Genomic DNA, 12,310 nt, shown 5'->3' on the forward strand with positions numbered 1-12,310 from the left:
CACCAGGAAGTCTGAGGCCCTCTTTGTGTCTTTCCAGCTGACCACGTTGCTCACTAAGGTTTCTTCTCACACAGTTGGTCGCTGGATCAGGGCGTGCATTGCACATGCCTGTGACCTTCGAGTTGATGGAGGCATATGGAGGCGTGGCCATAAAAATTACATCTCAGTCTCCAGGCAGATCCACTGTAACAACCCATCTCTGGCACACTCTGCAGCTCTACTCGAGAAACGGCGTTCACTGTAAGATCAATGCCAGTTACCATTGATAGGGAGAATATCAATGATTAAGATGAATATATTGCCTAGAATTCTATATTTGTTCCAGACAATTCCAATTAGGCTGGGGAAAAGTTATTTTGAAGAATTGAATAAAATAGTGTTGAAATACATCTGGCAGGGCAAAAAAGCGAGGATAAAACTAAAATTGTTACAAGATGCCAGAACACGAGGAGGTTTCGGATTGCCTAATTGGGAATTATACTATCAAGCAATAAATTTGATGTGGATGAAGGAATGGATAATGTTAAGAAATACTAGAGTATTGACCTTAGAAGGTAATGATTTGTTGTTGGGATGGCACGCCTTTCTATGGTATAAGGAAGCAAAAACACTGGATCAAAATCCACACACAGTTGGAAAAAATGATAAAAAAGCACATAGACTTTAAACCAGAGGGTTTTTTTATTGGGCATTATACCCGAAACATATAATAGAGAATTGAGATGTTTGATTGTGAATGTAGCAACAGCAGCTAGAATTGTGTTTGCTAAAAATTGGAAAAATGAGAAAATACCAACGCAAGATGAAGTCATTAAGAAAATAATAGAATGTGCTGAAATGAGCAAATTGACATTTGAAATTAGAGAACAGGAAGATAAACAATATTATAAGATATGGGACTTATTTTGTCAATGGTTAGATTAAAAAATATGGTAATGAAGCTTGGTAGAGATCTTTACAATATAAGAATTGTAGAAATATACAAAATATAATATAAAGATGTATGATTACTGGATTGATTTAGGATGATGAAATGAATGATACAGATATAAGTTAACTTAAAATTTAGAATATTTTGTATGAAATGAGGGAAGAAATACTCATAGTTAAATAAATGATTAATGAGGATATATACTAGATTTATAAAATGTGAAATTAGATAAACTATAAACTATGAATATGGTGAAAATGCACAAAAGATTTGCAACCAACCGACACACTGTCTGTAATTTTAATTGAAGATGATGTTATGTTTTTATGTATGTCTGTTTAAAAATAAAAATTATAAAAAAAGAAAGAAAAGTGTCCTCCTATATGTCCTCCTTTTCGATATTTGAAGACTAATCTGTAAATTTCCGTATTCGATCAATGCCGATCCAATCCATTGCATGTGATGTGACGTATTTGTATTTGACATGACGATTCGTCAAGGCTCAGTACAGTGCGGTGAGACGCGATTATGAAACGCATGCATTCCGCGCAGGAGAATTGTTTTGAGAGAGTGCGCCACACGCAAGTTGCTTTGTTTACTTCTTATTGAAACACGACATGGCACATACGCGCGCATTAGACTCACTTCTTTCTCAGTGAATATTCAATCATACCAGGGGTGGGTTCAAAATTTTTTTACTAACAGTTCTGTGGGTGTGGCTTATTTGGTGGGCATGTCTTGGTGGTCATGTGACTGAGTAGGCATGGCCAATTTGAAGTCACTCACAGCAAGGTGGGGTGGCACCTTGCTGTGAGTGACATCAAGTTGGCCACACCCACTCAGTCACATGACTGATGCTGCAGAGACAGGGCAATTTGTCCCAGGGGACAGCCAGAGCTTCGTTGTCTCCTCTTCCTCAGAGGAGCTGCCTCCAAGTCCTTGCGAAGAGACACACACACATACACTCCCTGCCCTGTCGCCTCCACTGCCGCTTCTTTTGTGTCCGGCTTCTCACCATTCTTAAAGTTGATCGTGAAGAGCTAGAAGACATTTTCTTAGATCACTGATGCTCCAACAATGATTAGGGAGAGATCTAAGGAAACATCTTCCAGCTTTTCACAATCAACTTTAAGAGTGGCGAGAATCAGTAGCGGAGGTGATAGGGGTTTGTGTGTGTGTGTATCTGACATCTGGCCACCCTCCCCAGCATGTCACTGCCGCTGCCCTTCTCACCTCCAGCACAATGGCTCCGTCTCCCCAAAGGGCCACCTGCCCACCCACTGGCCGGGCTGGAAGGCAGGCAAGCATGGCAGGGCCACGGGGAAGGGAGCTAACTAGCCGGGTGGTCCCGACATGCTTGCCTGCCTTCCTGGTGGTCCCCATGGCCAGGCCCGATTGCCTGCCTTTCTCCCCCACCACCGCCTCTTTTTTCAGCTGCTTACCTTCCACGGTGGCTGGTCCAGAGTCGGGAAGGCAAGCTGACCCAAGTTTTTGGTGGCGCCCAGCTAGCCGCCGCTGCTGGAAAGCGGCTGGCTGGAAGCCTCTGAAAAGTCTTTTTTGCCAGCCACTTCTTCCATAGGCTGCCAAAAAGTACTGGCGGAAAAGCATCAGCTGGCGTCTCCATGTTCTTTGCACATGCGCATCCCATTGGACTTGCAAGGCAATGGGATGAGCATGTGCAAAGAACATGGCCATGACTAACATGGTGGCTTGGGGACCGGTTTGGGGGCATGGCCGGCCAACCATTATTACTGATTCTCCAAACCATGACAGATTTTTACTACCAGTTCTTCTGAACCGGTGCGAACTGAGAGCATGCACAGGTGAGCACAATAATTCACATTTTATTAATTCATTATCTATTTAATAATTTCCAAATATGTATAATTTTATTTATAAGTTTATTATAAATAAATAAGTTATGTTATTGTTTCAGTTTTAATAATTAATTTTATTTATTCATAATGAATGTGCTTGCATCGTTCATGTAGCTCTATATATTTTTTTTATTTTAAATTTCATTTAGGTATGGAAAAATCAAAAAAGAGGAAATGCCATTTCAACGATAAATTGAATAAGGAATTTCTATTCCTTATATCAAAGAAGGATAACATTGTTTTCTGCAATATTTGCAGCGGAGAATTTTGTATTGCAGTTGGGGGCAGAGCAGCTATTAGAATGATACATTGACAAATATATTCATTCAATGGAAAAGTACTCATTTAAATAATAATTAATAAGCATGTTATTGTTACAAATGTTTATTATGCATTTATAATATTATAGTGTATTCTGTATTATTGTTGCAATGAATAAAATGTTTCTTTTATTTACGATATATTTTTCTTCAATTTATTTGTGTCCTCCTTCTCATTGTAAAAGAGTTGGTCACCTTATATTATACGCAAGTTTTTTTTTTTTATTGAAAAAGTTTTAAGAAACAAAAACATTTCCCCCCCCTTTTTTCCCCCTCCCTCCCAGAAAACCCCTTCCCACTCCTCCCCCGGCTTCCCGGGTCAATCACAAGGTATTGTTATACATAAACCAAACATAGAGTAAAATTTTTCCCTTCTAATCCAATTAACCTCATCCAAATCTTTTCATCTCCCAACCCCCCCATTACATAAAATAATACTTCCTAATTATTCAAAGGCGATCTGATATTCTTAATCTGATATCTGTTTTGTAAATAATCAATCCATTTTTTTCCATTCAATTAAATATCTTTCCTGCGTATTGTCTTTTAAAAAAGCTGAGATTTTAGCCATCTCAGCCAAATTAATGACTTTCAATATCCATTCTTCTATTGTAGGTATCTCTTCTTTCTTCCAGTATTGTCCAATCAACAGTCTTGCTGCTGTTATTAAATTCAGAATCAATTTAGTCTCAATCCCTGTACAATCCGTTATAATTCCCAAAAGGAAAAATTGCGGCAGGAACTTTATCTTCTTCTTCAGTACATTTTGAATAATCCACCAAATTCTTATCCAAAAAGCCTTAATTTTCTTGCAAGTCCACCAAATATGAAAATATGTAGCATCATCACAATCACACCTCCAACATTTTGCTTGGATATTAGGATACATACATGATAATTTTTTGGGATCTAAGTGCCATCTATAAAACATCTTATAAAAATTTTCCCTTAAATTCTGTGCTTGTGTAAACTTAACATTTCTAACCCAGATTTTCTCCCATGTTTCCAACATTATTGGTTCCTGAATATTCTGTGCCCATTTTATCATACAGTCCTTTACCAAATCCTTTTCCGAATCTATTTCAAGCAACACATTATACAATCTCTTTATATGCTCCTGGGTCTGATTTCTAATTTGCTTTATTAAATTTTCCTCCCTTTGCATTATACCAATTTTTTGATCTTCTTTCCATCTAGCACTTATTTGCCCATATTGAAACCAAGTATAATTCCTCCCTTCTTCATTTAATACCTGTAATGATTTTAATTGCAATCTACCTCCTTCAGCATACAAAAGTTCTTTATAAGTAATCATTTCCTGTTTCTGTTCTATATTTATATTCTCTATTGCATGTCTGGGGCTCGCCCATATAGGAATCTTGTAGTCTAATTTATAAGAATATTTTTTCCAGACCATAAAGAGCACTTCTCAACACATGATTCTTAAAAGCCCTATCCACTTTTTTTTTCATAAAATAAATACGCATGCCATCCATATAACAAGTCATAACCTTCTATGTTCAAAATTCTTTCCTCCGTTAAATTAAACCAGTCACTTATTACTGAAAGGGCTATTGCTTCATAATATAGTTTTAAATTAGGCATTTTTAAGCCACCTCTTTCCCGTGAGTCCTGTATTATTTTCATTTTAACCCTCGCCTTTTTACCCTGCCATATAAATTTATTAATCCCAATCTGCCAATCCTCCAAATTTTTATCTTTCTTAATTATTGGTATCATCTGGAACAGAAACAAAAATCTAGGTAACACATTCATTTTAATAGCCGCAATCCTCCCCAATAGCGACAACTGCAATTTTTTCCAGACACTCATATCATTCTGAACTTTTTGCCATAGCAAGTCATAATTATTCTTATAAAGTTTCTTGTTTGATGAGCTAATATAAACCCCTAAGTATTTAACCTTTTTTACCACCTCAAATCCTGTTATTTCCTCTAGTTTTTGTTTCTGTTGTATAGACATATTTTTGATTATCACTTTTGTTTTATTCTGATTTATTTTAAATCCTGATATCTTTCCATATTTATCAATTGTTTCCAACAAAGATCTACTTGAATTTATAGGATTTGTTAAAGTAACCACTACATCGTCTGCAAAAGCTCTAACTTTATACTCATATTGTCTAATTTTAATTCCCTCTATTTTCGTTAATTCTCGTATTTTATCTAATAATGGTTCCAGAGTCAAAACAAACAATAGTGGTGATAAGGGACATCCCTGTCTCGTTCCTTTCGCAATCTTAATAACTTCTGTCAAACTACCATTTATTATAATCTGAGCTGTTTGCTCTCCATAAATCGCTTTAATTATTCTAACAAAACAATCTCCAAATTGCATTTTCTCTATTAATTTAAATAAAAAATCCCAATGCAATCGATCAAAGGCCTTCTCCGCATCCAAAAAAATAAGTGCTGCTGAAGTATTCTTCTTTTCCAAATATTCCAATATATTAATAATCTGTCTAACATTATTCCTCATCTGCCTCCCTTTTATAAAACCAGATTGATCAGTATGAATTCTTTGTTGTAAAACTAACATTAATCTATTTGCTATTATTTTAACAAAAATCTTATAATCATTATTTAAAAGTGAAATCGGCCTGTAATTACCTGGTTTAGAGCAATCTTGCTCCTCTTTTGGTATCAGTGAAATAAAAGATGTTTTCCATGACGGGTGTATTCCCACTGACGGGGGTATTCCCACATATTATACTCAAGATTTATCAATAGAGATTTCTTGCTATTATCTGTGAATCTGCTAATTCATTGGAAGGCAACACATTTATTAACAGCAAGTGTCTTGAAATACTTCTTTTGCATAGAAATGTTTGATTGAAAGACTGCTAACTGAACATTTAAAATAAAAAACCTTATTTATATCAGAAGTGGGTGATATTAGGGGGGTTATTGGGGGGAAGGGTTCTATAAATATACCGTACTTATTTTGTTCATCTCATAACTGAGAGGAACCACCTTCAGGATTTTTAAGGCTGTCACTGATCTTGCATGCACTCCATTTTCCATTGTGAGAGAACAGCTGGTATTCTAAAGGCAATTTGCATTGTAGTTGAATCTTGAAATATTGTTGTTGTTCCTTGATTGGGTTGGTAATTCTCCATGTACATCTGAAGTTTCACAGCTGCTTCCTCCTTATTGGAATCTTGCTTTCTCGTGTAAATTAATGGTTTTTCATTCTTTCTCACCTATGGACTTGTTTAGTTGAACATTTTCCTTTTACTTATCTCAGTTTCTGTCTTTTTCTCTACTTTGGGTTTATGGAATGTACTATAAACTTTTATCCAAATGTTAATGAATTTATTGTCTTACTTACCAATTAAACGTATTTTCACATTTTTATCATTTCCTTTCTCAATCATTAAACCATGCATGTTAATTCAGTGTGGTATATTGATTTGTGTAAAGAAAGAGAGAATTGGACTACCTCCCCTCCCCTCAAAATTTGGAATTTTATCCAGGAGTGCTACTGTTGGAAGGAATATCCATCTGGTTCAGTTCCAAGCTGGGAGAAAAACACTGGACACATGGAGGCTGATTGGAAAGATGGTTTATTGATGAAGCAGAACCACATGTGATTCTGGGCAGCTGACAAAATTGAGTTGAGAGTGGGGTTTTTTAATACCTTCTTTGGACTTTGTACTTGAGCTTCCTGTTCTTGTGCAAGAACATGTCCTTTAATATTCTATCTCGCTGTTGTCAGATTCCTATGGGGTCATGTAGGGGTCATAGCTGGCTCTATACGCAAAAGAGGAAATGCAAATCCTAGGTGTTTGTCAGAGCTAATCTGGTCAACCTCTGATTTATTGTTTATCTGAGCTCCCAGGTGGAGTTTGGACTGCTCTGGGGTGGTGCAATGAAGGGGCTTGCATTCTGAAAGGGTGGTGGGCAATTCCTATTGTGCCTAATGGCTTTCGTCCTGTGTTGGATCTTGGGTGAGGGCTGCTTCTAATCCTACCAATCTACCTTTGTTTCAAAATATCCTGATTTGAATGGATTACCAAATCTGCATTTCTAAAAAGTGGCCTCCTCAGTTTCTGTTTGGGGCAGGGAAACTGGGGGTGGTTTCTGCCTCCCTTAAGATTTTTTTATTTCTCCTTTAGGGGAAATATTTTATCCTATCTTTTTAATATTTCCCAAAATATTTCATTATTCTAGGAGGGGGGGCTTCCCACAGTACCATGATGAGTGAGATAACTTGGATAATTGATATAGGAAGACATTAAGTCCAGCACTCTAGTTTTTTCCTCATGCTGGAGAGTATAGTTGTTACCACATACAGATTGTCTAACTTCTTCAAAACTAATCTGTTGCCTTCAAGTATGCTGAAAAATGTCAGTTTATCATGTAATTTGCTTAACTTGCTCACAGAGTTCAGCACAAATATAATGTCTGAATGTGCATAAATTTTTGTTAGTTTCCTTTCACAAGTGTAATGATATTTGTATGTTGTTGAAATCACAGATGAAGCCACTTGCTAGTTAATTCAAATTAAAAGAAATGTTGAAACTGAACTAATTTAAAAGAGTACATAGCAAAAGATAGCCAGGAGTCTTCAAGACTGATTACCCTCTCTATACTACACTACTTTGTTTGAGCTTTTGGAATTGGCTACAACTGCAGCCATATCTCAAGTAATTGTGTTCTCTTTGCTGACGATGTCAAACTATTTAACACCAGTGATAATACATCTATCATTCAAAAAGACCTTGATCATCTAACCGCTTGGTCTAAAACTTGGCAACTCCAAATCTCAACCAGCAAATGCTCAGTCTTACATATAGGAAAAAAGAACCCAAACACTAAGTACATACTTGATGGACTTACCTTACAGATGACCCCCATCCCGTTAAAGACCTTGGAGTTTTCATGTCAAATGATCTAAGTGCCAAAGCCCACTGCAAATACATAGCAAAAAAGGCTCTAAGAGTTGTAAACCTAATCTTGCATAGCTTCTTTTCCAAAAACACTACACTACTAACCAGAGCATATAAAACATTTGCTAGACCAATTCTAGAATACAGCTCACTTGTTTGGAACCCTCACCATATCTCTGACATCAATACAATTGAACGTGTCCAGAAATATTTTACAAGAAGAGTTCTCCATTCCTCTGTAAACAACAAAATACCTTATCCCACTAGACTTGAAATCCTAGGCTTAGAAAACTTGGAACTCCGTCGCCTTCGACAAGACCTAAATTTAACTCATAGAATCATCTATTGTAATGTCCTTCCTGTTAAAGACTACTTCAGCTTTAATTGCAATAATACAAGAGCAACCAATAGATTTAAACTTAATGTCAACCGCTTTAATCTAGATTGCAGAAAATATGACTTCTGTAACAGAATCATCAGTGTTTGGAATACTTTACCTGACTCTGTGGTCTCTTCCCATAATCCTAAAAACTTTATCCTAAAACTTTCTACTATTGACCTCACCCCATTCCTAAGAGGACCATAAGGGGCGTGCATAAGCGCACAAACGTGCCTACCGTTCCTATTGTTTTTCTTTTCTTCTTCCTATATATATATATATGCTTATACCTCCTAATATTTACTCATATATATGTTTATATACTATATAACCTTTCTGTATGATGCTTACATATATTGTTGTGACAAAATAAATAAAATAAATAAATAAATAAATATATTCTATGAATATATTCCTATCTGCCTGCTCATTTTGCTACCTTTATGTTGACTACTGATAAGTAGCTTCCAGCTCTGTATCTAAAGGCCTTGGCTATCAGAAGCACACTTCTACCTGAAGAGCTATTCAATCTAAATTCAGATTAATGCCAATTAAAGATAAGAGTACCAATGACTTCAAGTGGCTTATCACTAGACAGCTTACTGGCAATTGGATGGAATGACTCAAACAAGTGGGATGATGTGGAAGAAGAATCCCCTTAAAATTAACATTAAAATTATGTAGGCCTATTCACTATTCCAGAACTGTTCACTTTGAATAGTTCTGGAAGAAGTAGGCAAAAATCTCCAATATTTAATATTAAGTATTAAAACTACACCATAAATATTTCAGTAATGGTTAGTGATTGGGGAAAAAGAATGGAACGGAAAGGGAGAAAAGTAACATCAAAATTCCTGTTCATAATATTTTAATGTATATTTTTAATTTTGTCATTTATGTTTATTTTTTATTCCTTTGTATTCTTTAAACTTATGGAATATAATTAAAGAATATTTTTTGTGAACCATAAATTATTTTCTTGCTGCATTTCTCCCCCAATGCTATTAAACAAACTGTCCTTTTTTATATAAAAAAGGGATTTTAAAAGAAGGCTGTTACTGTATCTATAAATCCAGTGATGTGAAATTTCAGTGCAAATTGAGGTGGGAAGATTTTATTAAGTGCTTTTGCTTACAATAGCACACTGTTATATATCAAATGTGGTTTTTCTTTTCTTAAAAATATGGTTCAATAGAATTTAATATCTTTTCTAGTAATTGCAAGTTTTCGAGGAACAGTCCCTCATGGTTTATCACTGGAGATTGGAGACACTGTTCAAATACTAGAAAAATGTCATGGTAAGTGTTGAAAAAGCAAGGAACTGTCACTTGACAAGAGACTAAAAAATCTAATTAAACCTAATTATGCTAAAGCAAATATAAATTGCTTTAGCATAATTTATATTTATGCTTTAACTTTAACTTTAACTTTTAGCTGAAGTTGAAAACCTATTTAATAAGAATAATAGCCAAATTTAATTTGGTCTGAACAAAAAGTTATTGAAATAATTGATGCTTGAATAACAGTAAAATTTATCCAGCTGAAAATGTCTCAAAATAATCTATCCAGTTTGTTGCTGTAAAAAGATAGCTCTAATTGCAAGGGAAATAATTATTTTGAATATAGTACATTTTTTTTCTAGCAATAACTATAGAATAAGATCTGATTGGTGTATACATTAATTCTTTATAATGAACTGTTACGCTCTCTCCTCAAAAAGATTAGTTTATGTATTTTAAATTAAGTCCATAAGATTGTGTTAGATTGAGTGTTTTTGTATGAAGGTACATATATTTGTATGATGTGATGAGATATAGCAGGGGTGTCAAACCCAAGGCCCGTGGACTGGATTCGGTGCTTAGATCTGGCCTCCAGGCCCACCCTGGGAACAGCGAAGGACAGGTCTTCTGTGCCTCTGCCAGTGAAAATGGAGCTCAGCAAGGCCACGCAAAGCCCTTCCAGGCTCCATTTGCCACCTTCTTTTTCGCTGGCAGAGAGCTGCAGGAGGCTGTTATGGCTGAAAACAGAGCCTTGATAAGTGTTGTTGAATTGGCCACGCCCTACCTGGCCATATCCCCCTGGTCCCCTGAGGTCAAATACAACCCTGATGTGGCTCTCAATGAAATAGAGTTTGATACCACTGAGATATAGGGTAGAAAATAGAGCACTGTAGAAATACTGCAATACTCTGGAGTTGTTTTGTAAGATTTTGCTTTGTCTTTGTCACATACATGCAAAGACAGCTAGGAGCAGCTTTTGAAGCGGAGATACAAGTGTGTAATTACAGTGGGGCAAAAAAGTATTTAGTCAACCACCAATTGTGCAAGTTCTCCCACTGAAAAAGATGAGAGAGCCCTGTAATTGTCATCATAGGTATACCTCAACTAGGAGAGTCAACATGAGAAAACACATCCAGAAAATCACATTGTCTGATTTGTAACGAATTTATTTGCAAATTATGGTGGAAAATAAGTATTTGGTCACCTATAAACAAACAAGATTTCTGGCTCTCACAGACCTGTAACTTCTACTTTAAGAGGCTCCTCTGTTCTCCACTCATTACCTGTATTAATGGTACCTGTTTGAACTTGTTATCAGTATAAAAGACACCTGTCCACAACCTCAAACAGTCACACTCCAAACTCCACTATGGTGAAGAGCTGTCGAAGGACACCAGAAACAAAATTGTAGACCTGCACCAGGCTGGGAAGACTGAATCTGCAATAGGCAAGCAGCTTGGTGTGAAGAAATCAACTGTGGGAGGAATAATTAGAAAATGGAAGACATACAAGACCACTGATAATCTCCCTCGATCTGGGGCTCCATGCAAGATCTCACCCCATGGGGTCAAAACGATCACAAGAACGGTGAGCAAATATCCCAGAACCACACGGGGGGATCTAGTGAATGACCTGCAGAGAGCTGGGACCAACGTAACAAAGGCTACCATCAGTAACACACTACATCGCCAGGGACTCAGATCCTGCAGTGCCAGACGTGTCCCCCTGCTTAAGCCAGTACATGTCCGGGCCCGTCTGAAGTTTGCTAGAGAGCATTTGGATGATGCAGAAGAGGATTGGTAGAATGTCATATGGTCAGATGAAACCAAAATAGAACTGTTTGGTAGAAACTCAACTCGACGTGTTTGGAGGAGAGAGAATGCTGAGTTGCATCCAAAGAACACCATACCTACTGTGAAGCATGGGAGTGGCAACATCATGCTGTGGGGCTGTTTCTCTGCAAAGGGACCAGGACGACTGATCCGTGTAAAGGAAAGAATGAATGGGGCCATGTATCGTGAAATTTTGAGTGCAAACCTCCTTCCATCAGCAAGGGCATTGAAGATGAAACATGGCTGGGTCTTTCAGCATGACCATGATCCTAAACACACCGCCCGGGCAACGAAGGAGTGGCTCCATAAGAAGCATTTCAAGGTCCTGGAGTGGCCTAGCCAGTCACCAGATCTCAACCCCATAGAAAACCTTTGGAGGGAGTTGAAAGTTCATGTTGCCCAGCGACAGCCCCAAAACATCACTGCTCTAGAGGAGATCTGCATAGAGGAATGGGCCAACATAGCAGCAACAGTGTGTGAAAACCTTGTCAAGATGTACAGAAAAGTTTGACCTCTGTCATTGCCAACAAAGGATATATAACAAAGTATTGAGATGAACTTTTGATATTGACCAAATACTTATTTTCCACCATAATTTGCAAATAAATTTGTTACGAATCAGACAATGTGATTTTCTGGATGTGTTTTCTCATGTTGTCTCTCCTAGTTGAGGTATACCTATGATAACAATTACAGGCCTCTCTCATCTTTTTCAGTGGGAGAACTTGCACAACTGGTGGCTGACTAAATACTTTTTTACCCCACTGTATGTATAAATG

At 36.9% G+C, this 12,310-nt stretch overlaps 1 protein-coding gene across 1 annotated transcript in view; it reads left to right on the top strand.

The window, feature by feature from the left end:
• DOCK4 (dedicator of cytokinesis 4) overlaps positions 1 to 12,310 on the top strand; it is a 931,895-nt gene that overhangs the window by 144,057 nt on the left and 775,528 nt on the right. Inside the window, exon 2 of the mRNA XM_058189675.1 lies at positions 9,634 to 9,717. Coding sequence (XP_058045658.1) covers positions 9,634 to 9,717 — 84 coding nt within the window. The remainder of the gene's footprint in view (positions 1 to 9,633; positions 9,718 to 12,310) is intronic.

The sequence above is a fragment of the Ahaetulla prasina genome, chromosome 7, assembly GCF_028640845.1.
Source record: "Ahaetulla prasina isolate Xishuangbanna chromosome 7, ASM2864084v1, whole genome shotgun sequence".
Taxonomy (NCBI): domain Eukaryota; kingdom Metazoa; phylum Chordata; class Lepidosauria; order Squamata; family Colubridae; genus Ahaetulla; species Ahaetulla prasina.